Raw genomic sequence first — 22,730 nt, forward strand, 5'->3', positions numbered from 1 at the left:
TATGGGACAGGAAGGAACTGCCCCATAGGGTTTCTAAGACTGTAAATCTTTATGGAAGCAGATTGCGACATCTTTCTCCAGTGGAGCAGATGGTGGTTCTGAACCACCAACCTTTCAGTTAACAGCCAAGTACTTAACCACTGCAGCACCAGGGCTACTTGTAAATGTATATACACACATATATAAGCATATTTTATTTGTTGTTGTTGTTGTTGCATGACATCGAGTTGATTCCCACTCCTAGTAACCCTACAGGATAAAACAGAACTGCCGGATATGGTTTTCTAGGCTATAATCTTTATGGGAGCAGGTTGCCAGGTCTTTCCTACCATGGAGCAGTTAGCTGGTAGATTCAAATAACTGACCTTTCAGTTAGCAGCTGAGTACTTAATCATTGCACCACCAGGGCCCCTATATAAAAATATTTACATAGCAAACTAAAATTCAGTTTAGCTTTTTTCATCCATCTAATACATTTCACATGTCATGGAAAAATACTTTGCTGTTTCTGAACTTTCCATGTATTCTTGAACAGTAAGTGCAATTGATCTGGGTACCTTGACCTCAGTGTTCCCGTGTTTTGCTTTTCCCAGGAGCTACCATCAGCGTGATCATTGATGTGGACGTGCGTGCTTCTGTTATTGTCTCTGCACTCATTGCCATTCTATACACGTTGGTGGGGGGACTCTACTCTGTGGCCTACACAGATGTCGTTCAGCTCTTTTGCATTTTTGTAGGACTGGTAAGTGTGAATATCCACAGATTCTCTTTGTTTAAAGATAATAAAATATTGTATACTAACTCAGTAAAATTAGTACAAATTTTATTTCCCATCATGACTAATACATTAATCACATACTTAGGCAATTTTGTATTTCTATGAATGAATTAGATGATAAATTCTAGTCAATTTGTGAGATTTTGTACACGAAAGTGCCCCCTTAGTTTGATTCTTAGAAAGATCTAGGTCTTCTTTTCTTTCATGCCTGTATTTGATAAAAAATTATGTGTTATCTTCTTTGATATTTGAAGTCAACACACTCTTCTCAGAGTTTAGACACTTTCGTGCTAACCTGTATAAGTCTCTTAACTTCTCCTTATATTAGTTTTTATTAATTTATTATACTGAATATAGGAATTAGAAATCATTCCATATGAGGACTTTGAAAAGAAACATGGATTTCAAATATTAATCATCAGTATTTGCCATCTATAAACAAAGTAAAAACTTTAATTATGTAAGACACTAGAAAGATTTATTGTCTATTTGCTTGATAGTCCTAGATTAAATTAGATAAATAAGTATCTTATTAAACAAAAAGTAGTATATGAGACATGAATATTATTAGTATTAAAGTAAAAGCACATTTGTATATATCATGGACACACTTTAGTCATTTTGATTCTTTGTAAATTCACTTCTTAGAAGACGAAGATTGCAAATATATGTGAGATGAAATGCATCACTTAAAGCATATCAAAGGAAGGGTAAAGAAATTTCTTACTTTCAGTGAGTCTTCTCTGTGCTAGGGGCTGTAGTGAGTTCTTTCGCATACATTATCTCATTTGTGCATCCTACAGGGGCAATACCCTTGTGTGAAGGCCATGAGACTCAGCTTGCTAACATGGAAGATTTGTGAGTCATTCACCCAAGGGTGGTCCAGGCACCCTTGGCTTGCTTCCTTTTCCTTTATCTTTCATATACAGAAAGGCTTTTCATTCTATTATAGTGTTTTCCCTAGACACATAAAATGGAAAAATGAAGAAATGAATCTCATGCTCAAGTTTTTACTTTTTAACATCTCTAATAATATTCAAGGGGAATATTTAAAAGAATTGATAAAAATTAGATTGAAAGTTTAAATGTAAAATTATGTACACTAGCAATGCTTAGGCAATCTACTTCTGTAGTGATACCATCTCGGAAACCCAAGGAGGGGTTGCTATGAATCGGGTCCAACTCAATGGCAAATAACAACAACAACAACAGCAATGATTATAATATCTCCTCTTTTCTTCCATATATTTAATTTACATTTTGTGGAATTTTGTTCATCTTTATTTTAATTTAATTTGAGAATATTGAATTTGTTCAAGGACTTCCATTTTCTTATTTTTTAAATTGCCAAGATCAAGAGGACAGTGCTGAAATTCTGAATTTTTCTCAGGATCACCATAAACTTCCAAAAATAAAAGAGAATTCAGTAATACATCTCTGCTCAGAACATCATGGGTGAGGTTCATTTGGCAATGACAGGTATTATAACTGATGCACTTGGCATTCTACAAAACACAATCCCGAGGGAGGGACTATTTATTGATGATATATGTGATTTCTTGTTGCTTTTCATGAGTGTAGAACTTAAAAGACACATAAATCAAGTGTGCTAGTGTAAGGCAAATATATATATATATGATACCAGGGTATATGCTAGAATGTTTTTCTGTGGCAGAATTCAATTACAACAGAACATGTTGGTAACTCATTAAGGATTTATTCATGGCTGTATAATAAACCAAATATCATCTGTTTTCCAATATTCAAATTTTGCTACATGCATAATAATTAATCAACTTACATCTTAGATTATCCCCTCTTCTGAATTTCAATTTCTTCTAAGTTTCTCAACTTTTTCATTGATTCTATTGACTTTATCATCTTCTTTCTATCTCCCAAACTGTAAACTTGATGTTCATTTGTTAGTGTTCCCTCTTTGTGACCCGTGTCTTACTGTTGGAATCAAAGGGCTGTTGACTCTCTGTTTATAATACTTTTAGTACCAACATCTTTCCATTTCCAAAGTCACCACTCTTCTTCAGGTCTTTATCTGGGTCATTTCAGTACCACTTTATTGTTCTTCCTGATCTTCAACTTTATTAAAGCTCAAAAGAAATTTCACTAGTTTTAAATACACATATACACATATACACATGCACACAAACACACACCATATAGTCTTTTACTCTTTGCTTTGCTCAACCAGACCAATTCTTTCTTTAATGTTTCCTTCTTCTATATCTTAATACAGGGCCTCCTACCTGAAAATTTGTTTCATCTAAATTTTTTTTTCTATCATATCTTTTATAGTTACATTAATGCATGGAAATCTTCCCTTAATTCAAATAAAACAAAATAAAAATTGATATACATAATGTTCTCAAGTTTAATATTTCCTTCTATAAAGGTTTTTGGTGCTTGATCTTATAATTCATATTGATAGAGTATATTTAATCACAGAAGTAGACATTGTCTTACTTTAATTTTTCTAAATCATTATTCCACAGTATCACAGAGAGCATGGTCTCAGGTCCTTTGTCTTAACAAGAGATGTTGCTGTTAAGATCAACAATGTGATCTGTGAGAAAAAAAAAAAAAAGTGCATAAATCTGACATATACTCAAACCAAAAAAAAGAACCTCAATTCCATCAAGTCGATTCCAACTCATAGCGATGCCCATTGGGTTTCCGAGGATGTAAATCTTTATGGAAGTAGATTGCTCTATCTTTCTTCCACGGAGTGACTGGCGAGTTTGAACATATGCCAGATGGTGAAAATTCTTAGCCTAATATTCTAATGTCACACTTTGGTTACAGTGGATCAGTGTACCATTTGCACTGTCACATCGTGCAGTTACTGACATTGGGTTCACTGCTGTGCATGCCAAATACCAGGAGCCGTGGCTGGGAACCATTGAATCATTTGAAGTCTACACATGGCTTGATAGCTTTCTGTTATTGGTAAGTGATGCTCTTTAACTTAGGAATGAAGTTTAATTCGTCCTAGAATCAAAATTTTGAAGATTTTTATATTTGTAAGTAAAATTCACCTACTGGATGATCAAAGCCATTCTGAAATCACCAACCTATATTGGAAGGTGGAGTCAGTCACTTACTATGGCAGCTCATGAATGTCAAAAGTGGAGAGCAAACAAGGCCTGAGAAGGATAGCATCCATGGTGGAATGTGTGCTGTGTAGGCACCATTTCAGTTGTGATTTAAGGAACACCATGACCTATCCCAAATATCTCCCCTAATCTGAGAACCAAGTCATCTAAAAGTCTTTACTCTGTCTTTTGGATTAAGGCAATGAAAGTCTTTTTTTTTTTTTTTTTTTCTGAAATAAGTAGTTCACTCAGGCTCGAATTACAGAGTAAGCAAATTAGTGGCATCATAAGGTCGTAAGTACATGAGATAAATGACTGAGTTTGGAAGAGAAGTGTCACTCAAGAAAGATTCTAAGAGAAAAGCCCTGGGAAGCCAGAGGCAGTTTGAGAATATGCAGAACCTTGTAGCAAAGGCATTGATTGGCATGAAGGGATGGGTACAAGAAAATAAGGGCAGATCACATATTGAGAGAAAAAGGGGAAACCAAATTCAACTGCCATATTTTACTTTTGTTGCTAAGTAGAAAGGTAGTGTATTAAAATGACACATTATATTTTATTTTGAAATAAGAAATAGTTATACTTTACGTCAAATTTTAAGGGAAAATTAGTGTTTTTTTTTGTTTTGTTTTGTTTTTGCTTTGGAAGTTTTACAGTATTTTGTGATTTTACTTTTATTTAAGGTAACTTGATGGATCTTGGCATTACCCCAGCACTCAAAGTGAATGTGTTTGCCCCAGTAGAAAATGTGCATAACATTTAATCCCTTTCTTCATTGAATTCAAAACTGTAAACACTCTTGAAAAATGAGAGCCAATATATTTCTTAATCATTAAGGAAATAAACCCTCCATTGAAAGCATGTTTGTTTCCATATTTTCCTTCTTCCTTACCAGGAAATTCTTCACTAGGGAAGGCAGTGAAATTGTAAAATCTGTTTGGCAAGTATTTATATGAAAAAGATGCGGAAGACTCAGAAAACTTATGCAATTTGTTGATAATCATACCATTGTATGAGCTAAGGATTAATAGTCACAGACCTCAAAGTCCTTTCCCTACACCACAATATTTTCTTCTTTTAACATTTTTTTTAAACTTTTGAATATATAGGGCTTTTATAAGAAACAAGTTGTATTGAAATTGATATGTGACTAGCACTCTGCTTGATACCTGATAAACAATAAATAAGACAACCTAGAACTTAGAGTAGAATGGGAGAAAGAGGCAATTAAAGAAGCAATTTCAATACATCATCATACATGACACTCATTCATTTCTTCCTTCATTTATATAATATGCATTTGTTGAACTCTTACTATATGCCAGATAGAGGACTGTGCCAATAATCCAAAAAAAGTGTATTTTTCTAGCCTCTTTTCTAAGTAGTCCTAAATACCCTGATATACCAACACATAGCAGTCTCACAGATGCTTAGGTGTTTTTTTTCTGTTTTCCCTCTTTATATCAGTTACTCTTCCAGGTACTGTCTTCACTCTCTATCTTCATCCAATAACACGCTTTCAATGCTTAAGGATTACACAATTGTCATCTCTGTAGGTTTTCCTGATTTCCATATAGTTACCCTTACTCTCATATTTGCCCTCCGTTATTTAATGGTTTCTCATTTTTGTTCCCATACATACCTTTTCGTTGGATATATCACCAATAAAAATTTTAAGCAAACTTCTAAAGAACTCACTATCATGGCATCTATTTGACTCATAGCACCCCTCGTTGGGTTTCTAAGGTGGTATCTCTACGGAAATAGATTGCCCAGTCTTCCTTCCAAGGAGTGGTTGGTCAATTTGAACCTCCAGCCTTCTGGTTAGCAGTCAAATGCCTTAGGCACTGTACCATCAGAGCTCCCACTTGTTGCTTATATGTACTGTACTAACATGTTATATAAGCCATTTAATAAAACAACTGTATTTAAGAATGAACTAAAAATGAGTATAAATAAGACTTCTTGAACACTTCACACACTCCACCCTGGGGGAAAAAAAAAAAAACTATAATGCCTTGACTCTCCTATTATGATAAGCTACAGGGCAACAATCCTGCCTTCTTCATCATTGTTCCCTGTTTACCTTTACACTGCCTGAACCATCACTCAAGCCTTTAAATATTAATTGAGTTGTATTGATTAAAATTAAAAGCCATACTTTTGTACTCCTATCTTTTAATAGTGTTTTATGATGTTTACAACCTTCAGATAAGAACAAATTGAAGGCTTCTGGTAGTTCTAATGCAGCTTGAAATAGGGAAAGAAATAATGAGTTTATATAATTAAAAGGAAAAGAACTTGAGGAAATTCTGGACAATTGGAAGTATAGATATGACAATAAAACAATTATACAAATTAAGATGTGTGGCATGTGGGACCATTTTCTACATTCTAGAACCATATTTATTACTATTCTAAAAATAATTATAGTAAGCCTTATTTAAAAAAAATAATAATAGATGCTATTTGCCTCAGATTCAGAAGCGAGTGCATGTGATTTCTATGCAGATGCTGGGTGGAATACCATGGCAAGCCTATTTCCAGAGGGTTCTGTCTTCATCTTCAGCCACTTATGCTCAAGTACTTTCCTTCCTGGCAGCTTTTGGGTGCCTAGTGATGGCTCTACCAGCCATACTCATCGGAGCCATTGGAGCATCAACAGGTAAATCTTCTGCAGCTTCACTAATTGACCCCTTCAGGCTTCCCCACAGTTCCGATTGACTTGCCAATTACCAGAAGCTGCCCTACCTCCCCACTTCATTTATGATCCCACATATGCCTTTGGTGGAGTACTCAAGAATTGTCTTATAGTTCAGTGGTCTCCAAAGTTTTAGGGATTGTTACTCCATCAACATATCAATTAATAGGAACTCTGGTGACGTAGGGGTTAAAACATTGGGCTGCTAACCCAAAAGTCAGTGGTTCACACCTACCAGCTGCTCTGTAGGGGAAACATGAAGCAGTCTGCTTTCATAAACATTTAGGCCTTGGAAACCCTATGAGGCAGTTCCACTTGGTCTTAAAGGGTTACTATGAGTTGCAATCAACTCAATGGCAATGAGAAGGAAACACTATCAATAAAACATTTGTGAGCACACACCCCAAATATGACTATATATTTATTTATCAACACTGTGTACCTCTGCCAGCAATGTCTCTCAACTAAAGTCATACATTAAAATCACCTAGGGAAGAGGCAGAAGATAATGATAAAAATATCTCTTCCTCACCTACACCTAGGGATTTTATTTAAATAGTTTGAGATAGAGTCAGACATCAGTGTTTTTTAAGAAACTTCCTTGGTGAATACAAGTGCAGCCATGGTTGAGAGCCACTTGTTTAGTTTTACCCATCTTCATCACGACCACCAAAAGACCATTGGAATTTAAAATTCCTGCTTTATATTGTCAAAGGTTTGATAATTAAGAGTATTCTTTCTTAGAAAAATAAATCAGTAAGTATTTAGGAAAAAGGTAAACCAAGGCACTATGTAACTTATTAAAAAAAAAAAAAAAAATACTCACTGCTGTCGAGTCGGATCCGACTCATAACACTCCTTGGGTTTCCGAGGTGGTATCTCTACAGAAGTAGATCACCCAATCTTTCTTCCGAGGAGTGGCTGGTTGGTTTGAACTGCCAGCCTTGTGGTTAGCAGTCAAATGCCTTAGGCACTATGCCACCAGATACTTATAATCGAGTTAGCCTCCATGCAGTACATTTTTTAAATATTCATTCTTAAATTGACTGAGATTATTAATTACTCCTGAACTTAATGTTCCCATGTTTTACAACCTTCATGAGCATTTACTGAAAATATATGACATTAACTGGAATTTGAAGAAGTCTTCTATAGTGGTAATTAAAATGGGTCAAAGAAATTCTCACTACTAGTCTGTCAGTTTATCGTACGATGGTGGCTTGTATGTTGCTATAATGCTGAAAGCTAAGCCACCAGTATTTCAGATACTGAAATTTCAAATCAGAGTTACCCATGTTGTACAGGACAGGATACAGCAGAACTTCCAAAATAAGACAGACAAGAAAGGAGGACCTAGTGATCCATTTCTAAAATTATTGGCCAGTGAAAACCTTATGAATAGTAGCAGAACACTGTCCAATATAATGCCAGAATATAAGCCCCTAAGATTGGAAGGCACTCAAAATATGACTGGGGAAGAAATGCTGCCTTAAAGTAGAGTCAACTTTAATGATGTGGATGGAGTAAAGCTTCCAACCTTCATTTGCTGATGTGGTGTGACTTCAAATGAGGAGAAATAGCTGCAAACATCAATTAGTAATCAGAACACAGAATTACAAAGTATGAATCCAGGAGAATTAGAAGCCATCAAAAATGAAATGGAACGCATAAGGATTGCTATCCTAGGTTTTAGTGAGCTGAAATGGATTGGTATTAGCCATTTTGAATTGGACCATCATATAGTCTACTATATCAAGAATGACCAATTCAAGAGGAATGATATCTTGGGAGAAGGAAGGGCTGCTTATGCACAGGGAGATAGCTCAGGGTGCAGAAGAGTATGAAGGGGTGGACACTGGGAGGAGGTAACTATGGGGAGGAAGTGGGAGGGGAGCTGCTGCATTGTAAATTTTGGTCAATGACATGAGACAAAGTATATGTGAACTGCTGTATGAAAAGTGAATTTACTCTGTAAATCTTCACCCAAATCCTAATAAAAAAAAAAAGAGGAATGATATCTGTTCATCATCAAAAACTACATTCCAATATCTATTCTAAAGTACAACATGATTATTGATAGGATAATATTCATATGCCTACAAGGAAGACTATTATTCAATGTATGTAGCACTAATGCCAAAGATGAAGAAATTGAAGATCTTTACCAAGTTATGAAGTCTGAAATTGATCAAATATGCAATCAAGATACATTGAAAATTACTGGTCATTACAATGCAAAAGTTGGAAACAAAGAAGGATCAGTAGCTGGAAAATGCACCCTTGCTGATAAAAATGACACTGGCCAACACTTGACAGAATTTTGCAAGACCAATAACTTATCTATTGCAAACACTCTTTTCAGCAACATAAACAGTGACTCTACATATGGATCTCACCAGATGGAATGCACAGAAATCAAAATGACTAAATCTATGGAATAAGATGATGTAGAAACTCAGTATCATCAAGGCCATGGGCCAATGATGGAAAAAACTATCAGTTATTCCTATAGAATTTCAAGTTGAAGCTGAAGAAAATTGCAACACGCCCATGAGAGTCAAAGACCTTGCATTTATGATACCTGAATCTAGAGACCATCTTCAGAATAGATTTGATGAATTTAACACTAACAACCAAAGAGCAGCCGAGTTGTATAATAACACCAAGGACATCTTACATGATGAAAGCAGAAGATCATTTAAAAGACAAGAAACAAAGAAAAGACCAAAATACATAGCACAAGAGACTCTGAAATTGTTTTTTAAATGTAGAGTGACTAAAGTGAACAAAAGAAATGTTGAAGTAAAAGAGCTGAGCTAAAGATTCCAAAGATTGTCTTGAGAAGACAAAGTAAAGTATTAGAAAGAAATGTGCAAGGACCAGAACTTAGAAAACCAAAACAGAACACACTTGGTATTTTTCAAGCTGAAAGATCTGAAGATAAAAATTCAAACCTCAACCTACAATATTGAAGAATTCTACTGATAAAATATTAAATGATGCAGAGGGCTTCAAAAAGAAGATGGAAAGAATACACAAAGTCACTGTACCAAAAAAACTGGTCCATGTCCCCCATTTCAGGAGGTAACATGTGATTCAATAATCAATGGTATTGAGGGAAGAAGTCCAAGCTGCACTGAAGGCATTGGCCAAAAACAAGACTCCAAGAATTGATGGAATACCATGTGAGATGTTTGAACAAATGGATGCCACTCTGGACATGCTCATTTTGTCCATGTCAAGAAAATTGTTAGGCAGCTAGTTGGCCAGTTGACTGGAAGAACGCCATATTTGTGCCCACTCCAGAGAAAGCTGATCCAACAGAATGGGGAAATTATCAAGCAATATCATTAATATGACATGCATGTAAAATATTGCTGAAGATAATTAAAAATCAGTTGCAGTGCATTGACAGGGAACTGCCAGAAATTGAAGCCAAATTCAGAAGAGGATGTGGAATGAGGGATATCATTGTTGATGTTAAATGGATCTTGGCTAAACTCAGAGAACACCAGAAAAATCTTTATCTGTATTTATTGAATATGCAAAGGCATTCAACTGTGTGAATCATAACAAATTATGGATAACATTGAGAAAAGTGGAAATTCCAAAATACTTGAATTCATGTTGTTGTTGTTGTTGTTATTTGCCATTGAGTCGGCCCCGAATTCATGAGGAACCTGTTATTGCCCAACAGGCAGTTGTTCAAACAGAACAAGGGGATACCGCGTGGTTTAAAATCAGGAAAAGTGTGTGTCAGGGTAGTATGCTTTCACCATTCTTATTCAATCTGTATGCTGAGCAAATAATCTGAGAAGCTGAACTACATGAAGAACATGGCATCAGAATTGGAGAGAAGACTCACTGAAAACCTGCAACATGCAGATGACACAATTTTGCTTGCTGAAAGCAAAAAAGATCTGAATCATTTATTACTGATGAAGAACTAAGACTACAGACTTTAATATGAATTACACCTTAACATAAAGAAAACATAAATCCTCATAACTGGACCAATAAGTAACATAACAAATGGAGAAAAGAGTGACGTTCTCAAGAATTTCATTTTACTTGGATGCACAATCAATGCCCATAGAAGCAGCCATCAAGAAATGAAACAATGTATTGCATTGGGCAAATTAACTCCAAAATACCTCTTTCAAATGTTAAAAAGCAAAGATGGGGGACTATGTTGCCCCTGACCCAGGCCATGGTATTTAAAATCCCCTCATATGCATATGAAAGCTGGATAATGAATAAGTAGGACTGTAGAAAAAGTAGTGCATTTTAATTGTGGAGTTGGCAAATAATATTATTGCCAAAATGGATTGCCAAAATGAACAAATCTGTCTTGGAAGAAGTACAGTTGGAATGCTCCTTAGAAACAAGTTTGGTGAGACTTCATCTCATGTTGTTTGGATATATTATCAGGAAGAAGCAGTCCCTGGAAAAGGACATCATACTTGCTAAAGAAGAGTGTCAGTGAAAATGAGGAAGACCCTCAATGAGATTGACAGACACAGTGGCTACAACAATGGGTTCAAATATAGCTATGAATATAAGGATGGTACAGGACAATGCAGGTTTTCATTCTGTTGCACATGGGGTCACTGTGAGTTGGAACCAACTCATAGTACCTAATAACAACTAAAATAATAAATAAATTCACCTTTTACCCTGTTGTGTTTATTAAAGATGATTTGGATGGTGGTCACATGAGTATTTTGACTTTCAATTAGCAGACTTATTTATTGAATTATTAATTTTTATAAGACCAATCATTGTTGCATAGTATATACTATCCATTCCAACTACTTCTCCAAGACATAAACACTTAAAAAGATGTCTGACATAGATAGTATTCAATACTTGCCTATAAATAAAAAACATCATTTATTTCACAAGCAGAAAATAGATTTGGCCATTAGTGTGTGTGTGTGTGTGTGTGTGTTTCTGTTTGTTTTGTAGGACAACGGACTCACAAAAACAGCATGTTTCTCTTGGATTAGGTAAACAATCTTGTTTGTCATTTCTGGTACCATGACATCTTGGTAATACTACAAAATTGGCTTTATCTAAGCATGGCTTTATCTAAGCTTCGTAACATCATTATGATAGGAGAAAATATTGAAGTTGTAAGGTTTTCATTTTACTTGAATCCATAATCAACTCCCATAGATGCAGCAGTCAGGAAATCAAATGACATATCACATTGGACAAATCTGGTGCAAAATACCTCTTTAACATATTAAAAAGCAACAATATCACTTTGAGGATTAAGGTGCTCCTGACCCAAACCATGGTATTTTTGATCACTACACATGCATGTGAAAGCTGGACAATATATAAGGAAGACCCAAGAAGAATTGATGAACTTGAATGATGGTGTTAGCAAAGATTATTGAATGTACCATAGATTGCCAGAAGAATGAATCTATCTTGGAAGAAATACAGCCAGAATGCTTCTTGCAAACAAGGATGGTGAGACTTCACATCATGCACTTTGGACATGTTATCAGGAGGGACCAGGATATCATGTCAGCAAAAAGAGGAAGACATTTAGTGACGTGGATTGACACAGTGGCTGCACAATAGGTTCAATTATGGCAACAGTTGTTAGGATGGTGCGGGACTAACCAGTGTTTCATTCTGTTGTACATACAGCCTCAATGAGTCAGAGTCAACTCAATGGCACCTAACAACAAAGATGGGTTTGAACAATTGTAACAGAAGATGGATAATAAAAAAAATTATAGGATACAAGGGAAACCACTCTTACTTGGTGTGGTAATTATAACATTAAAGAAGTTCAACAAATGAAAAAGAAACTATATTAAAGTACTGTTACCAATTTTATTGTATTCTTCAGCTTCTGTTATAATTAAACAATAAAACTATATTCTTTTTTTTATTGTTTTTTATTGTGCTTTAGGTGCGAGTTTACAGAACAGAGTTTGTTTTACATTCAATATTTCATATACATTTGGTTTCACTCCCCAATTACCATCCCCAACCCTAACCCACTCTCCCTGCCCATTAACCCTCCCCCCACCTATCCCCATGCCCCTCATAGTTATGCACTCCTGTGTGTCCTGCACTTCCTCTGTGCGAATGTTGCCCCTCTGGTGCCCCGTAGTTGATTGCTCCAAGGGAAGCATCTCCATAGAGTATGTGGGTGTGTCACCCTGGGTTGAATGGTCTGCATGTACATCTTATTTACTATTAGGCTAAGAGCCAGCCCCTGGGAGTGAGTTTTATTCCAGGCTCAAAGTATATCCCAGGGCCATGGTATTGGGGGTCCCACCAGACTCTATCTGACCAGCAATTCTCGTCATTATTGTGTTTTTGGATTTTGTTCCATGTTTTTTCTCCCACTTTATCCAGGATCTCCAGTTCTGATCCTTTCCTGAGTGGTTGGCATTGGTAGCCGGGCACCATTTAGTTCTTCCAGTCTTGAGGTCTATCAAGTCCTAGGGCTGATTGCTTCCAAATGTCCTTGTTTTTGTTTTGTTTTGTTTGTACTCTTCTTGGCTTCCGATGATAGGAGACCATTAGCTACATATCAGATGGCTGCTTGAAAGCTTTAAAGACCCCAGTCGCTATTCACCAATGTAAGTTGTGGAATAAGATTTTTAATGTATTAAAATGTTTATTTATTTTTTATATATTTATTGTGCCAATTGAGTCTGGTGTCCCCCAGTACTATGGTCCTGAGTCAGTAGATCCATTGGATCTTTCTCCCACAGTGTCTGGCTGTCTGTGAGGGATTGTTCTCTGTGTGTCTTAAAGAAGCTATATTCAACGATAAACTTTGGTTCACATCCCTCTATTATACCAGAAGTTCAAAATCTTGCCAAAAATTCAGCCTCATGCATGCCTGTGCTTTTTATTTGATAAAACTGTGCTATCCTTAATGTAGCATGCCTTTCACTTCTCCTAAGTGGAATTCTATGCAAGGAGGCTGTGTACTCACTCACTGCCATCGAGTCGATTTCGACACATAGCGAACCCTCCTTGGGTTTCTGAGGCGGTATCACTATGGAAGTAGATTGCCCAACCTTCTTTCTGAGGAGTGGCTGGTGGGTTTGAACCACCAGCCTTCTGGTTAACAGTCAAATGCCTTAGCCCTATGCCACCAGAGCTCCCAAGGACACTTTGGATAGAGGGAAACATAATGGTAACGTAGGTCTAAAACCAAGTTTACATACAGGAAGAAGAAGGGTGTGAATAGCTCCAACAATATCTGTATGCATTTACATATGAAAAACTGAGCAACAAATAATGGAAAAGTGAATATCCTCTCACATTTCCAAAAGGCTGAAGGAAAATATAATTCAATTTAAGAGCATTTGTTTTCTCTGATTCTGCACTATGTAATGCCACCAGAATACTACGTAATTCCAGGAATAGAATATATATTTTACCTAATGTATATCTTGGGAGCTCTGGTGGTGTAGTGCCTAAGGCATTTGACTGCTAACCAGAAGGCTGGTGGTTCAAACCTGGTTCAAACCCACCAGCCATTCCTCAGATGGAAGGTTGGGCAATCTACTTCCATAGTTATACCACCTCAGAAACCCAAGGAGGGGTTGTTATGAGTCAGATCCGACTCCATGGCAGTGAGTTTGGTTTTTGGCTTAACATATATCTTAAGGAGCTCTGGTGGTGGAGTGGTTAAAGCATTTGGCTGCTAACCAAAAGATCGATGGTTCTGACCCACCAGTCGCTCCATGGAAGAAAGATGAGGGAGTGTACTTCCATAAAGATTTATAGCCTTGGAAACCCAGTGGGGGTTGCTATGAATTTGAATAGACTCAATGGCAGTGAGTTTGAATGAGGATATATATCTTGCCATCGTATTCTGCATAGATGTTGTAAATAAAGACTAACTATAACCAATGTCCATTTGAAGCCATGATTTTTAAACACAATTCAATTAGACCAGTACATGTGCTTTCTACCAAATTGGACTAACATACATGATAGTGAATTTATTTCAAAGAGTAGCTAATAAATAGAATGTCCCCCAGATGGACAAAGGATATATGGTATTTTTGGTTGTTGGTTGTTATTGTTTCTTTTCAACAGACTGGAACCAGACTACTTATGGATTTCCAGATCCCAAGACTAAAGAAGAAGCAGATATGATTTTACCAATTGTTCTGCAGCATCTGTGCCCCGTGTACATTTCTTTCTTTGGTCTTGGTGCAGTTTCTGCTGCTGTTATGTCCTCAGCAGATTCTTCTATCTTGTCAGCAAGTTCCATGTTTGCTCGGAATATCTACCAGCTTTCGTTCAGACAAAATGTAAGAATGGTCGTTTTAAACTTATAATTTATTATTATTGTTGTTATATTTCTTGTGTCTATACAATCATATGCTTATTAATCTACATAAAATCAGATACTACTTTGATTTAGCATAAAAGATTAAATAATGATGAATATTAATAATCCTGAAAATGAGCATTATAAATGCACATAATTATCCCAGCAAATTCTGAAGTGAACAAATCAATGTAACTATTTTCAAGAGGTACAGTCATATTGTTATAGTTTAAATTTGTACTTTCTGATGAAAGAGTAATGAAACCTAAAAAATTTTAACATAGTTCAATTATGTGCTATAGGATATTTGAACCCTGAGAGAAGCAATAGAGGGTGAGCAAGGTATTTTACTTGGTTTTATTATAGTATTTGTTCTCCTCTTCATTTGAACCGCCAAGTCTATCTTTGTCAGAAAATACTCTCTCAATTTTATTTTTCTTATCAAATCAAGTGAGCTCTGGTTGCACAATGGTTAAGGCATTTGGCTGCTAAGCAAAAGATTGCTGGTTCAAATCCACCAGCCACTCATGGGAGGAGGGGCAATCTGGTTTCATATACTCTATAGGGCAGAGTATAAGTGCCATATGTGGCACTTATACTCTGCCCTAAAGTGTTGCTATGAGTCAGAATCAGCTCAATGGCAGTGGGTTGAGTTTGGTTTTGGTTACTGAATCAACTGGGTACATAATAGAATGCTACTGAGGTCCTTTAGAGGCCAAGAGTTACCCTTCACCTTCTTCCTTCGTCTAAAGCTTTGCTCCCCTCTAGGCTTTTTAGGGGAGCTCTGGTAGCACAGTGCCTAAGGCACTTGACTGCTAACCAGTGGGCTGGCGGTTCAAACCCACCAGCCACTCCTCGGAAGGAAGGTTGGACAATCTACTTCCGCAGTGATAATGGTTCGGAAACCCAAGGAGAGGTTGCTATGAGTCAGGTCCGACTCGACGGCACATAACAACAGCAACAACAGGCTTTTTAGGTCATAGTTAACAAAATAGCCTCAGCTGTTTCTCACAAGCCCTCTATAAGGGTATTAGAAAATCATAGCCCCAAATATTGTAGGGCTCCTACAGAGGGAGGAAGCAAGAATAGTCCATATTCTCTCACTGTCACAGAACTGTTCCGTAGTATGTGAAACAAATAGGAAAATCCCCCTTTACTTTATTATTCTATTATGAGGGGGCAGATTACCCAATGAGCAAGGTAAGCATGGGCTTACTTGTGCTTACTGGGTACTCTGTCCCTGTTGTTGTTGTTGTTGTTTGCCATTGAGTCGGACCTGACTCATAGCGACCCCTCCTTGGATTTCTGAGGCAGTATCTCTACAGAAGTAGATTGCCCAACCTTCCTTCTGAGGAGTGGCATGTGGGTTTGAATCTCCAGTCTTCTGGTTAGCAGTCAAAATGTCTTAGGCACTATGCTACCAGAGCTCCTGTCCCTGTTGTTGTTGTTGTTGTTGTTGTTTGCCGTCGAGTCGGCTCCGACTCATAGCGACCCCTCCTTGGGTTTCTGAGGCAGTATCACTACGGAAGTAGGATTGCCCAACCTTCCTTCCGAGATAGGGATTGTAAATTTTAAAAGAATCTTTGATTCTGTAGCAAGATGCTGCGGGCTTGGGAGAGACAGGTGCTGGTCACACTTAAAAGCAGAATCTTTGATGTCATGCAAAAAATGTTAAATCGTTCACTACAGATTAATAAGTAAGCACAACTAAGCTTGTGCTCACTTTGCTTATTGTGTAATCCAACACTGCCTCCACGGCACCAATGAGTACATTTCACTTCTCCCCCAGTGCATTCAGGGAAAGACTGAGGTGCTTTATGTTGCATTCATACGTTACACATAAACTCCTGCCAAAGACCCACCTGGGAGGCCTCATAGACTGTTTTATTTGGATGCTGTAGTTTAGGTTGATTGTGCACATAGAAGGAATTCTTTCAACTAGTTTTAAATCACATAATCATATTTCATTCTTTGCCTCAATGAGCCAAAAAATTTGTGTGGAAAGCTGACACTGTAATGATTTCTTACAGGCATCAGACAAAGAAATTGTTTGGGTCATGAGAATCACTGTATTTGTGTTTGGAGCTTCTGCAACAGCCATGGCCTTGCTAACGAAGACTGTGTATGGGCTCTGGTACCTCAGTTCAGACCTCGTTTACATCATCATCTTCCCGCAGTTGCTCTGCGTGCTGTTCGTCAAGGGAACCAACACGTATGGGGCCGTGGCAGGTTATGTTTCTGGCCTTTTCCTGAGAATAACTGGAGGGGAACCATATCTATACCTGCAGCCCTTGATTTTTTACCCTGGCTATTACTCTGATAAGAACGGTATATATAATCAGAGATTCCCATTTAAGACAATTGCAATGATTAGCTCATTCTTAGCCAACATTTGCATCTCTTATCTAGCCAAATACTTATTTGAGAGTGGCACCTTGCCACCAAAAGTAGATGTATTTGATGCTGTTGTTGCAAGACACAGTGAAGAAAACATGGATAAGACAATTCTGGTCAGAAATGAAAATATTAAATTAGATGAACTTGCACCTGTGAAACCTCGGCAGAGCATAACTCTCAGCTCAACTTTCACCAATAAAGAGGCCCTCCTTGACATTGACTCCAGTCCAGAAGGGTCTGGGACTGAAGATAATTTGCAATGACCCCAAATAAAATACTGTTTTCTCAAACAGAGCACTATAAGAGGGTAGTCCTGGAAAGATGGCTTGCAACATATAAATATACATATATATTTTAAAAAAATAGACAAACGGGATTCAAGAGGACAAAAAATCTGCATAAAGTGAAATTGCACAAATATATGCCAAGCTAGAAACACCTATGAAAGCAACCACTTTCTCTCTCATCCATACTAGTTTTGAATTTGATGCTAGTTTTGTACATATTCAAGAATACATAAAGCTTCTCTGCAAAGAATTGGTGGCCAAACAGAGTATTTATATTTATTATGTAAAAGAGCAGTAGATGCATAAGAGCATAAGAAAAAGCAAATTGCACAATCTTGATCAAAATGTTGTCTGCTGATGTACTGGTGAGCCTAGTTTAATTACTGCACTAAGACTGTGAGAATAACTCATTGTCATGTCTGTGAATGGTGCAATAAATTAACCAGCTGATTTTTTCTTAACCCCTTCATTCATGTTCTGAACTATTCCATTTGTGAATATGCATTTGTTATTCTTTTAGTAGTAACAAGTATTATTCTGAGCACAGGCAACACAAACTTCCACAAACATATTACTGTACAGTGGCATTTCTTCATGGTCAAGGAGATAGGAAAATAGAATCCATCTTTTTAGAGGAGGCTGATGCTTTTTAGAGTATGGCTATCACTACTAAATGCACACAGAAGAGTACCTGGGCATAGATGGATTATTAGGCAACTTCAAAGCAATAAATCAAGACGGTCATTAAGAGAAAGTCATGGGTAGAACAGTAGATTTTTTTTCTTCACCTGATGTATAAAAATTGTGTAGCATGATAGAAAAACTTAATATCTTTGATTACAATCTAAATTAGCATTAGAAGTGGAATTGAGCCATATATAAGGCTACATAGCATCAATTAAGGTTAATGAGAAACAAGTTGATCAATTAAAATGTTTTCCATTGACTATTGATTGCTAGGAGCTCTGGTAGCATAGTGGCTAAAAGCACTTGACTGCTAACCAGAAGGCTGGCGGTTCAAACCCACCAGCCACTCCTCGGAAGGAAGGTTGGGCAATCCTACTTCCGTGGTGATATTGCCTCGGAAACCCAAGGAGGGGTCGCTATGAGTCGGGGCCGACTCGACGGCAAACAACAACAACAACAACATTGATTGCTAGAATTTCCCTTATTATTTCTCCTGACAATAAACTTAGAAAAGCAAAATCTACTCATATTTGGATATTCACTAATAGGAATGATTGAGTATTAAGGGCTTTACTCTGTGGCACTTACTCTGTGTACTTTTTCACATAAGCGTGTCTTAGGAATTGGACAAATCACCACTACAAATGCATATAATTAATTTAAAATGCTGAAGAAAGCAGAAAGTGGAAATTAATCCTACAGGAAAGAAGCCATCAATTTTATATTTGGTGTCTACATAACTTCATGAGATTGATCATTAAGTATTATTTTACTCCTTTTCTGGAGTTTAAAATATATGTACATATAAAAAAATAAATATGTAGTGGCTTGTATCCATTTTTAATTTTAAATGCTTTACCACTAGTCACATTGTAGAAATACCTGGAAGGTGTCTACAAAAGAAAAGTGAACCAATGAGCTAAAAATTTAAGAAGTTGATCCCATAAAGAAATTCAGGTTGAATTGTTCAAGCAAAAGCACTTTTTCCAAAAACATTTTTTGTGTGTATACTTTCTAAAGTTAATTCAGTGTTCTTCATTAATTATGAAATATTTCTTAGAGCAAGAATTCTTTTTTAGGTTGTATTTGAAGTATCTCAACACAGCAAAAAATATATCTCCTTTCTTACTAATCATGAATTAAATTTGCAAAATAATTTTTAAATACAAAATTTTAAAATGTTACATGCTATAATGTCCCGAATTTTCAATGCTTTATTAAAACTTAATGATAAATATATTACATCCACTGAACATGCTACATACCTAAGTGAAGAGAATTCATTTCACTCATCTGTTTGCTCAGAATCTACTCTATGCTCAGTACCCTAAAGAGTACTTGGAAGGAGTACATTTCTGCAACCAGTAAGAGTGTGAATGCTCAGATTTTCAGATGTGGGTTGAGAGAAGAGCCAGAAGCTGGGAGAATGTTCAAGAAAAACATTAAGAGATTAAAGCATTTCATAAGTAAAAATAATTATTTGGTGGGGATTACATTTCCCAATAAACACCAAAGTTCAGATTTTCATCCCCTCCATTGCCTTAAATTTTCATTTCAAACTATTGAGGCACATGCTTCCATGGAAACACACCACCCATATTATAATAGAGGACAAAGAGAAGTATTCTCTCTTTACAGACATTATACCATACAGTTTTTTTGGGCAACGGTTTTCCATATATATGTATATAAGAAATAAATGTTAATAGTGAAGATTTTCCATTCCATTCTTTTTATATAGTATCAAGATATAAAAAAAGGATACCTATCTCAATTATTAAAAACTGGATAATTTAAGTAATTTAAAATAATAAATATAACTCCATTTTTATCTAAACATTTATTTCCCATCCACTTTCAAGCTAGATATATTTTAAAAACAAGTGTAAGCCCACTAATGTGCTAAATATTCAAAACCAAAAACCAAACTCACGGCCACAGAGTCGATTCTACTCATAGCGACTCCTCCTTGGGTTTCTAAGGCAGTATCACTATGGAAGTAAGATTGTCCTATCTTCCTTCCAAGGAGTGGCTGTTGTTGTTGTTGTTGCTATGTGCCCTCGAGTCGGCCCCGACTCATAGCGACCCCTCCTTGGGTTTCCGAGGCAGTATCACTACGGAAGTAGGATTGCCCAACCTTCCTTCCGAGGAGTGGCTAGTGGGTTTGAATTGCCAGCCTTCTGGTCAGCAGTCAAGTGTCTTGGGCACTACTACGAAGACAATTTTTTTAAAAGAACAACAAAAGAAAAAAAAAAAAGTAAAGATCACAAGGAATGAAACAATCAACACAAAGGTCGTTACATATGTAGGAATGTATGTCTTTACCTATGCACACAATTCTCCCCAACCCTAACTTCCAAGGAAGGAATGAAGTTGTGAAATATGGGAGATGATAGTATACTCATTAACCAAAACCAATTGCTACTGAGTCAGTTCCAACTCGTGGCAACCCATGACTCCGCTTTATTTTGACATTATGGTTAATGCAGATGGCTTTTTAATCCTCCAACTTAGTTCAGTGGATCTGGTTTTGCAATTGTTTTTCAAACAAAATAAAACAGCAACATTTTAGACACTGAATGTATTGCCCTCTGGAGGTAATACTTGTAGATAAAGCACTGGAAAAAATCATGTTTTATTTTCATACTTTTACAATGATTATAACATGTGTCTGGGTAATTTTAATTTTTTGCTGCATGATGTTGAAAACATCAAGCTTGTAGCTGTATTGAAATACCAACTCAGTGTCCAAATCCAACTTCATTGCTATTCTTATAGTAATGAATTTTATGTGAATATCAAATTAATGTAAACTTGAGATAAGTGAATCTAAGATAATGGAATATTGGCTTTTCCTTTTCATTTGAAAATAATTAATTAGCTTTGTATTTCAAACACAAATTGTGACTTTTTCTTTCTAGCCATCAAGAAAATTTACTCTGGTATAATGTATAATTTATTGCAAGTTTGCTGTCAAACACAGATACATATAATGGTTCTAAAACATATATTTTTGTCTGTCAAATGATTATATCGAATTATGCTTAATATAAGTAGATTTGCAACTATATAAGTAAATGTTTTAAATGTAATTGCATTGCATTAAATTGTTCTGGTTCAACTCAGGATATCATTGTCTAGATTTGGCTTTTGGGGACCCAATCTTGAGACAAATATAAGTGGTGCTTCAAGACAATTATGCAATGAAATTGAAATAAAGGATCTTATTCCCGGAGCATAAACAAATGCCAAGTGGTAATGCTGCACTTCTCCTAAATCTTGGGGCAACATATGATTACATATATCAAAACAAACTGTAAATTATTTTTCTTGGAAAAGAAGTTCCATCTGTGTACACAGGATTTTCTTTGAGACAAAAAAAAAAAAAAAAAATCAAAAGCATAAAATTAATTTCAATAACATCAAGAAGATTTTCATCTTAAAAGTCAAATGACTGTCCGATAGTTGTTGATCTATGATCTACAAATATCACTAAGTCATGAAGTGGTTCATTATGCCCTAAGTATATATTCCATAGCTCTTATCTAACTACCTCAGGTGTCTCCAAAAATATAATTATATGTACACTCAGAACTGTGCCCTCTTACACTTTAATCATGAACATAAGTGCCTTTTCCTGAATATGGGTACTAGAGGCCTAGAATGAGCTTAAGAATGAATGAAAGAAAGTATATGCAGTTATGGCAGAGAAATATCACACAAATTTGTTTTCCATTGTGTACACACTCCTGGAGAGAGTGCAGTTTTGCTTTAACCCAAAAATATTACAGGAGAAAATAGTAGGAGCTATAAAAGGGATGGTTATCTTCATTTTAACCATCAAGTTTGGAGAATTTAAGTTTGATGATTAGCATTCCCCTAAGATAGATCCTCTGAGAGAGATGCAAGAAGCTACAAACTAAAGAAAAGTATTTCTATATTTCTTATACAATCCTTTAAAGAAGAATGCCGAACAGTTTAAAAAAAAAAAAAAAAAACCATCTTATCTAAAATCAAAGAGTGTATGGTAATTTTTGCTTTATTTGGCTTATATATCTCTCTAATTATTCCATTGAGAGGCATTCCCAAATGATTCTTTAAAAGGTAATAAAAATAGTAGGATATAGAAAAAGTAAATTTTGTTATTTGGAAAACACCTGAAATTGGACTCGTAAATGTTGGGGATGGGGGTGGAGGTAGGAAGTAAGTGCTCATAGATACCAATAAACGATTGACATCAAATTTTAAAACATCAAGGTCAAGAACATATTACAAACCACATTGCTCTATATAGGTTAAAATGTCCCCAAAACAGATGGCCATTGGCATAAAAAGTAAGCTATAACTTAAGTGCAGGAAACAATCTAAATTGAACCCATGCAAAATATTTGCAGTCCCAAAGACGTTCGTTGTGTTCACAGAACTTGAATATATACAATGGATTTTC

General features: G+C 36.1%; 1 protein-coding gene across 1 annotated transcript in view; it reads left to right on the forward strand.

Annotated features, from left to right (window-relative positions):
- SLC5A7 (solute carrier family 5 member 7) overlaps positions 1-17,572 on the forward strand; it is a 31,455-nt gene extending 13,883 nt beyond the window's left edge. The window contains exons 4-8 of the mRNA XM_007956284.2: positions 594-742; positions 3,596-3,739; positions 6,397-6,550; positions 14,675-14,892; positions 16,943-17,572. Coding sequence (XP_007954475.1) covers positions 594-742; positions 3,596-3,739; positions 6,397-6,550; positions 14,675-14,892; positions 16,943-17,572 — 1,295 coding nt within the window. The remainder of the gene's footprint in view (positions 1-593; positions 743-3,595; positions 3,740-6,396; positions 6,551-14,674; positions 14,893-16,942) is intronic.
- Positions 17,573-22,730: the final 5,158 nt, after the last annotated feature.

The sequence above is a fragment of the Orycteropus afer genome, unplaced genomic scaffold (assembly GCF_000298275.1).
Source record: "Orycteropus afer afer isolate SDZICR_OR568_19922 unplaced genomic scaffold, OryAfe1.0 scaffold00598, whole genome shotgun sequence".
Taxonomy (NCBI): Eukaryota; Metazoa; Chordata; class Mammalia; order Tubulidentata; family Orycteropodidae; genus Orycteropus; species Orycteropus afer.